Below are 7,812 nucleotides of genomic sequence, written 5' to 3'. Positions count from 1 at the left end.
GGACCGCTTGCTGCCATTTATTTAGCATATTTTGAATCGCCTGCAAGCACATTTGCATGCGCTTATTTGACTCGTGTAGGGTTAATTTGTCGCCTGCGACCTGTTTACTTTACACACGAAGCATTAAAAAGATCGTGCTTTAAGACCCAAGCGGCGTTCCATATGATACACAATGACCCGCCTACAATTTGAAACACTAAAACTACAAAAAGTGTTCTCTGTTCACTCTCAGCTTCAGATCGCACGGAATGTTGAACTGCGCTGGTTGTTGGATCAGCTGTGTCATACGGAAGGTGTCAATGAAATTGATTTACGTGTACTGTAAGTAACCTTACATATATCAAGTAGGCTAACGTAATAGTTATTTAAGCCAACAGTAAATGTGCTGTTTAAAAAATGCTTTGCGTTATTTCATGTGTAGTGCAGCGTCCCAATCGTCCTATGTAGCCAATTTTTACTCATCTTCCACCGTTTTGCAATGTTGAGGATTATGGAAAAGAGTAGCCTTAATCCATCATGCGAGTATGTTATAAACATAGTTAAAATGTTATGTATTTTAGTTAATTCGTCTAAATGTATTATCAATACGGACTGTGTTCTGATATCGCAGTTTGGAGGATTTGGATGATTCACTTGATGTATTTTGTCAATGTTTGTCTAAATCCCCTCGAAGTAGGGAGGCGTGCGTGAATGTTAATGCAGCAGGTGTATACACGTGTGCAGTATTATTAGCGGTATGCATCAGTGTCATTTGCAAAACAATGGCGCAGTATATCCTACTTGTCAAATCGTTTCACAGATTTGTGAAACCGCTCAAACCAATTTTCCCACCTCTTAATTTGACAGTTTGTAGTACAATACCGATGTGGACCGATGTTAAACACTCCTGTAATATTTAAAACATGCATGTTATGTCTGTCTCTGATTCTACAATCCATGCTATGTGTCAAGACTGAGTGCCCTTTCTTTCACAGTGGGGTGTCAGCTGGTCAGCTGTGTCAGCGCCCAGACCGTTGGCTGTAACAACACTGTACATGCCAACGGTACAATGACCTATCAACTCCCAAAGCCCATGCCAGGATCGCCCTCAACCTGTGTAAGGCAGTGGTTGGATGGAAATGTGAGTGACCATATGATAGCTTATTTCGAGGCTACATCTGTATAGCTGAGATCAACATTATCTGAATGACATGTCAGTACATGCTGTGCAGTACTACTTTCATTTTGGACCTGATGAGGCAACTGGTAGGTGTGTCACTGTATTCTTTCACAGCAGTGGTCACCAGCCCCAGTCCTGGAGAACTACAGGATATGCAGGCTTTAGTGCCAGCCCAGCACTATCACACCTGATTCAACTAATTAAGGTCTTGATAATTAGTGGAATCAGGTGTATTTCTGTAGCTATCCTGGACCGGGGTCTGTGACCAGTGAGTTATGTTAAGCTGTGGCAACAATTTTCTGTTTTTATTTCATTTAGGGCACTGTTCTCACCAATGATGATGACATAGACAAAGATCGTGTTCTGGTTCAGACCAGTCAATCTATTACCATCATAGGCTGCATGGACAGGCTGAAGTACTTAGAGGAATGCACACTTAACAAAACGGTGCGTAGAATGTTTACTATCCACTACAACCCTGCTGTTACTGTATGGTTACTGTTTGTGTTGGGACATGAAAATAAAGATCATGATTATGGATTTCTTTTGCGTACACATGCTGTGCTGTGACTAGGTCTTAAAGTGCTTCATGTAGACAAGCTCACAATGCAACACCTGTGTAGTTGGGTAATGCACAGTTGCCATTTTTTGCCAGAATACACCACAAATTCACACTGGCTATCAGAGTCACGAGCACATAGCAGATGGATATTCTTTATTCATGAGAATTTTAGGGGAGAAGGCGAGTGCAGACATGCCCAGGCATGTTCAGGATGTCTAGAGTAGACTGATCCTTTCCTCTCTCTGCCTTCTGTTAACCTTCTTTCTCCATTTCTTATAGAATTCAAATCGCAAAGTAGAGTGCCTTAGTGAGTATGATTTCATATTACAGTTGTATTGTCAAATAACGATTAGTGAGCTAGGTGGTGTTCCTGCCCGATTACATTGCTGACGCATGTCAGAACTTATAACGCCTAGGTATTTAACATATCTATCAGCTAACCACATGATATAGCCATCTAATGCCAGACAGCACAGTCAATGTGGCGCGTACCCATTGGTTGATGCACATCTAGCCGGGCAGGAACTCAACCTAGGGTCTCGTTCTCCTGCTCAGACGTTGCATGCGTCAACCAATGGTTCCTTGCCAAGTCAGACTGTGCAGACGGGCACCAGATTGCCAAACATATGTGGTTACCTGATACATAAAGTACCTATCCAGGTCTTGTAAGATCAGGCAGGTGTAGGCAATGTCTGAGCAGAATAACGTCCCCCTACAGTGCATTCTGGAAGTATTCAGACCCCTTGACTTTTTCCACATTTTGTTATGCTATAGCCTTATTCTAAAAATGGATTAAAGTAATGTTTTTCCTCATCGATCTACACACAATACCCCATAATGATACCCCAAGTGAAAACAGGTTTTTGAATTTTTTGCAAATGTATTAAGATAAAGATACCTTATTTACATAAGTATTCAGACCCTTTGCTATGAGACTTGAAATTGAGCTCAGGTGCATCCTGTTTCCATTGATCATCCTTGATGTTTCTACAACTTCATTGGAGTCCACCTGTGGTAAATTCAATTGATTGGACATGATTTGCAAAGGCGCACACCTGTCTAAGGTTGTCTGTAAAGCTCCGAGACAGGATTGTGTCCAGGCACAGATCTGTGGAATGGTACCAAAAAATGTCTGCAGCATTGAAGGTCCCCAAGAACAGTGGCCTCCATTCTTAAATGGAAGAAGTTTGGAACCACCAAGACTTCCTAGAGCTGGCCACCCGGCCAAACTAAGCAATCGGGGGAAGGTGACCAAGAAACCCGATGGTCACTCTGACAGAGCTCTAGAGTTCCTATGTGGAGATGGGAGAACCTTCCAGAAGAACAACCATCTCTGCAGCACTCCACCAATCAGGCCTTTATGGTAGTGGCCAGACGAAAGCCACTCCTCAGTAAAAGGCACATGACAGCCCACTTGGAATTTGCAAAAGGCACCTAAAGGATGAAACCAATATTGAACTCTTTGGCCTGAATGCTAAGCGTCATGTCTGGCGGAAACCTGGCACCATCCCTACGGTGAAGCATGGTGGTGGCAACATCAAGCTGTAGGGATAATTTTTTAGTAGCAGGGACTGGGAGACTAGTCAGGATCGAGTGAATGTACAGAGAGATCCTTGATAAATCTGCTCTAGAGTGCTCAGGACCTCAGACTGGGGTGACGGTTCACCTTCCAACAAGACAATGACCCTTAGCGCACAGCCTAGGCAACGAAGGAGTGGCTTTGAGACAAGTCTCTATGTCCTTCAGTGGCCCGGCCAAAGCCTGGACTTGAACCCAATCTAACATCTCTGGAGAGACCTGAAAATAGCTGTGCAGCAACACTCTCCATCCAACCTGACAGAGCTTGAGAGGATCTGCAGAGAAGAATGGGATAAACTCCCCAAATACAGGTGTGCCAAGCTTTTGGCTTCATACCCAAGAAGACTTGAGGCTGTAATCGCTGCTAAAGGTGCTTCAACAAAGTACTGAGTAAATACTTATGTAAATGTGATATTACAGTTTATTTTCATACATTTACAAAAGTGTATACATCTGTTTTAGCTTTTTTATTGTTTAGATTTAGGGGGGGGAGAAACATTTCAGAATAAGGCTGTAATGTAACAATGTGGAGAAAGTAAAGGGGTCTGACTACTTTCTGAATGCACTGGTTGTCTTTCTAAGAATGGTTAACTGAAACCATGGTGTATTTCATGTTAGTTAATGTTCTTACTGTGTTCTATGTAATTGCACCAATAACCTGAAACTGCATTTAATTACATGGAATATGTGCAAGTGTGTATGTGCTATTCTCAAGGCTTGCTGGGTTTGTCCACCAACTTGAACATTGTGTCTTTGAACTTTTCTAGGGAACTGTATTGTGAAGCCATTTGACCAGGAATCCATTGAACCAGGTGATGACTCACAGTAGCTTGAAATATCTTGGTATTGTTGCTATGGCTCCAGTATTCGGCCACTTTTACTACTGTATACTATAACTGAATACATTCCTTTGCTATCTAATGTCTGCTTGATTCAGAGGCTTTGATTCTCTTTGCAGTAGTAATTGCAGCCTTATTGATAGTGATAATGCCAGAGAAGCCAGTGTTTGAAGGATATATTGGCATGGGTGTTAGGCCCGAGACAAAGTCATAATTACATACTATTTTATCTACAAGATAGTCCTGACACAAATCTAGGGTTGCTACCCAAGCCGAGTGGTTGTTCGTTCTATCGGTTCAGCTGCCAGAGATGCGACCAAGTTGTTCAGTCTTTTTGTTCTGTTTCTATGGATGTGACCCAGTCGTTCTTTCTAAATGTTCCATTGCCATACTGGCTGGCAACGTTCTTATCCCTTGCTTGCTAGCTAGCCAACTACAGTACGGTTAAACTTAGTCACATCAGAAAGTACAGCCAGAATAACAGCAAAGTAGCTGCGTTTAAAAAATAAATAAATAAAGCTGTTTTCTAGTTATATTTATTTGGATACATCCATAACAATGAGCTAATGGCATAGAAAATGTGCTCACTCGTCAGGACACTGTTGTTCAGAGGAGCTAGCCAACAACACAGCTAACAATCACTTCAAACTGTAGCTGGAAAGTCTGGAAGCTAGCTGCATTTCGTTTGACCTTTTCAATTGACATTTCTTTGTATACAGTATATCAAATTATTTTTCAGCTGATTCATGATTGACTGGTTGAGAAACGTTGCTTGCCTGTCTCTCGTCCCGACACGTTCATTACTATGGTACAGCTGGAGATCGAATTTGAATATGGAAACAATGTTGCAAATGTCGGAGAGACCGACAACAAGGTTTATTCAAACCTCTGCTGTTAAACTAAACGTTACTCTGAAAGAAATGAGAATGTCTAGATGCACTTTATAGTGGGGGTTCAAGTTTATAAATTGCTTGGCTGGGCTGATGACCGTGGATTGCACAGTCAGATCAGAGTAAATAGTTATTTTAAGGTCATAGATTTAGCCGGTGGTAACTTGTAGAATAGACACCGGCTGGAATGCTGTTTAACCAAGCAGGATTAGACACACCTGTTGTATAAACTTTGATTGGCCTGGAATGAGTGGATCTTTATTACAATGGCAGCACTTGGTTAACTACCAGTGCTAAATAAACTAAATTATATTGTAGTAACACTAATTATAAACTGGTTTAACACCTTCCATACAATAACATTACAAGACTTGATATTCCAAAATGTACTGTTAAAAAGAACAATGCATAAGATTAGAGAACTAAAATGTCTGATGCTGATCTGCCCTCCCTTCCTCTTCAACAGAGCACAAAATATGTTTTGGTGTTAGGTGTGTATCAGGGATAACATTTGGGCTTACCTTTGGAGTATCAGCTGCTGTCGTCATCATCATCATCCTGGTTCTCCTTATTCGCTACAAGATCCACTTATACCGGTAAGCATCCTCATTAGAGGGGATGTACTGTGAAACTCAGGGTTGACGTGTTCATTCAGGAAATGGTGAAAGTCTGAAGCTGTTTTAATTGAGAAGATTGGACGATGTTTTTATGTTCTATTGATGTGTTGGAGAATTTTGTATATTGATATACTGTATTTTCAATAACTCAGTATTTCATTTATGTATCTGAGTCGAGTATTTCTGTCTTTTCTAGAGTGTGCATGTTTGTTGGACATCGGTTGAATGGGACCACTAGAGAACCGTTTCCTGACACAGAGAAGCCACTAGAGAACCCTCTCCTGACACAGAGAAGCCCCAGGGCCACCCTGCTCCCACTGTCAACTACTCCGCTGTGAACCAGTAGGCAACAGTGATCATGTGAGAAGGAACCAGGGGGTGAAGGGAAAGAGGGGGAGAGAGAACAATATGTGGGAGGTTCATTTGCTTTGGGTTCACTTCCTGGCCAGAGTCGTCATTGCAAATTTAGAAAAGGTTCTCAGCCGGCGAACCTGATCACTTCAAGGCATAGTTTGGGATGTTGTCAATGAAGCCCTTTATCTACTTCCCCAGAGTCAGATGAACTTGTGGATACCATTTTTATGTTTATGTCCAGTAAGAAGGAAGTTAGATTTGGCTTGCAAAACTACCTCTAACTAGTGTTATCACAATGACTGGAAGTCTATGGGAACCGCACTAAAGAGACCACCTACACAAAAGAGAAAACGCTAACTCACTGTGGAAGCTCTTATTACAGCTACACCACACACAAGTCATAACTGTCTATTAATTTAATGTTTTTACGTATTTAAAAAAAAATCTTTTTTAATGTGCTTGGAATATGAGGTGGCTGTCATTTTACATTATGAGAACATATTGATCTCTTGCTGTGGAAGCTAATGTGTCTTGGCTCAGAAGCGCACACACACAGAAATTCATATCTCTCCATCCACTCCCTTGTGTAGATGGACAGCATTCCATTTCACTATATTCCTTTGGCAGTTTCTGCTGAGTCACTCATCCTACTTCGTAGTGTAATGCTACAACAGAAATACAGTAACTCCTCTCCCTTCTGGCACTGGCATGCCCTTGCAAATCCTCCAACTCCTATAACTTGGCATTACCCCCTAGCTAGCCCCTGACCCTTAAGGTTTGTAGAGGATTTCAAGCTTAAGCAAAATGTCACCTAGCTTATCAGAGGGCCATGTTACCATGTGCACTTACATTTAATGATTCTTCATAAGAATTTCGACTATTTTATATTAATATATCTTAAAATACACAATATATTGTATAATTGTAGCCGTATGTACTATTGCAGTATGTAATTTAAAGTATTTACCTAATTCATTATGGTCAATGAGTTGGAATGTGTTATTTCAGAGTTGATAGTGCCTACAGTATTGATTAGGCATAGAGTACTGTATTTAATCTGTTCTGAATACTGTTGATCTAGTTGCACTTACAGGCAGGCTATACTGCCTGTCAAACCCATTTAGAATGCTGTAAGACAGTTACTGTGATTTAGTCATGTGAGACTAAAGGAAGAATATATAGATATTTTAGTTGTCCTTATTTCATGTGTGATATCCAGATCTCTTTGCTTTATAACCCGATTCAACAGCTTGTATTAAAACATTGTTTCTTTGTTCTTCCCTCAGTCATGTCTCATTTTCCACTGTACATTGTTTCAGTTATTACAAGAAGTTGGTTTGTCAGCCCAAGAGGGGGGTTTTCTAGTCATAATGTTGATTAATGAGCACTGTCCCTGCATCTGGGTTATATTAACATCTAGTCAGCACAAAGATGTACTACTTCCTTAAACTTATGGGAATAAACCTCAAAATAAATGATCAAAGAAATCACAATTTGGACCTTTTACAGCAAAAAACATTTCAAATGGAAAAGGGGCATGAGTCACTCAAGTCTACTTTTTCCATGGATATTTTTTTGCTGCACTTGACTGATACAAGCAGTCCTTTTGCATAGCCAGAGAAGTCCTTACATGACAAGTCAAGGTTCAGATATTTGAAATGTATTTTTGATCAGCTCTGTCACAGAGCCTCTGTGCTGCAACTGTTTCTTGAGTCTGACCATTTAATGGTCATCAGAGGCATCTTAATTTTTAACTTTTGGACTTCCTTGTAAACATGTGAGGGAGAGAGTTGTTTACTCAAAAACACACGCC

General features: G+C 40.8%; 1 protein-coding gene across 2 annotated transcripts; it reads left to right on the top strand.

Annotated features, from left to right (window-relative positions):
• Positions 1-212: 212 nt before the first annotated feature.
• On the top strand, positions 213-7,278 carry LOC120024395. 2 transcript variants are annotated; one of them, XM_038968635.1, is made up of 7 exons: positions 213-321; positions 975-1,120; positions 1,478-1,606; positions 2,001-2,028; positions 4,067-4,111; positions 5,495-5,624; positions 5,842-7,278. In XM_038968635.1, exons 1-7 carry the CDS (start codon positions 249-251, stop codon positions 5,981-5,983), a joined length of 693 nt encoding a protein of 230 aa, XP_038824563.1. In that variant the 5' UTR covers positions 213-248; the 3' UTR covers positions 5,984-7,278. The 2 variants fall into 2 exon arrangements, with proteins under 2 accessions (XP_038824563.1, XP_038824564.1); XM_038968636.1 differs by lacking the exon at positions 1,478-1,606.
• Positions 7,279-7,812: the final 534 nt, after the last annotated feature.

Source organism: Salvelinus namaycush, chromosome 29 (genome assembly GCF_016432855.1).
Source record: "Salvelinus namaycush isolate Seneca chromosome 29, SaNama_1.0, whole genome shotgun sequence".
Taxonomy (NCBI): domain Eukaryota; kingdom Metazoa; phylum Chordata; class Actinopteri; order Salmoniformes; family Salmonidae; genus Salvelinus; species Salvelinus namaycush.
The sequence above is the reverse complement of the archived record's forward strand: the minus strand, read 5'-3'. Positions and strand labels throughout refer to the sequence as shown.

Excerpts from the sequence above, each read along its gene's own strand:
- LOC120024395 (XM_038968635.1), top strand. The coding sequence starts at position 249 with ATGTTGAACTGCGCTGGTTGTTGGATCAGCTGTGTCATACGGAAGGTG. Across the intron at positions 2,029-4,066 it reads TCGCAAAGTAGAGTGCCTTA|GGAACTGTATTGTGAAGCCA; the intron begins GTGAGTATGATT and ends GAACTTTTCTAG. Across the intron at positions 4,112-5,494 it reads CCAGGAATCCATTGAACCAG|AGCACAAAATATGTTTTGGT; the intron begins GTGATGACTCAC and ends CCTCTTCAACAG.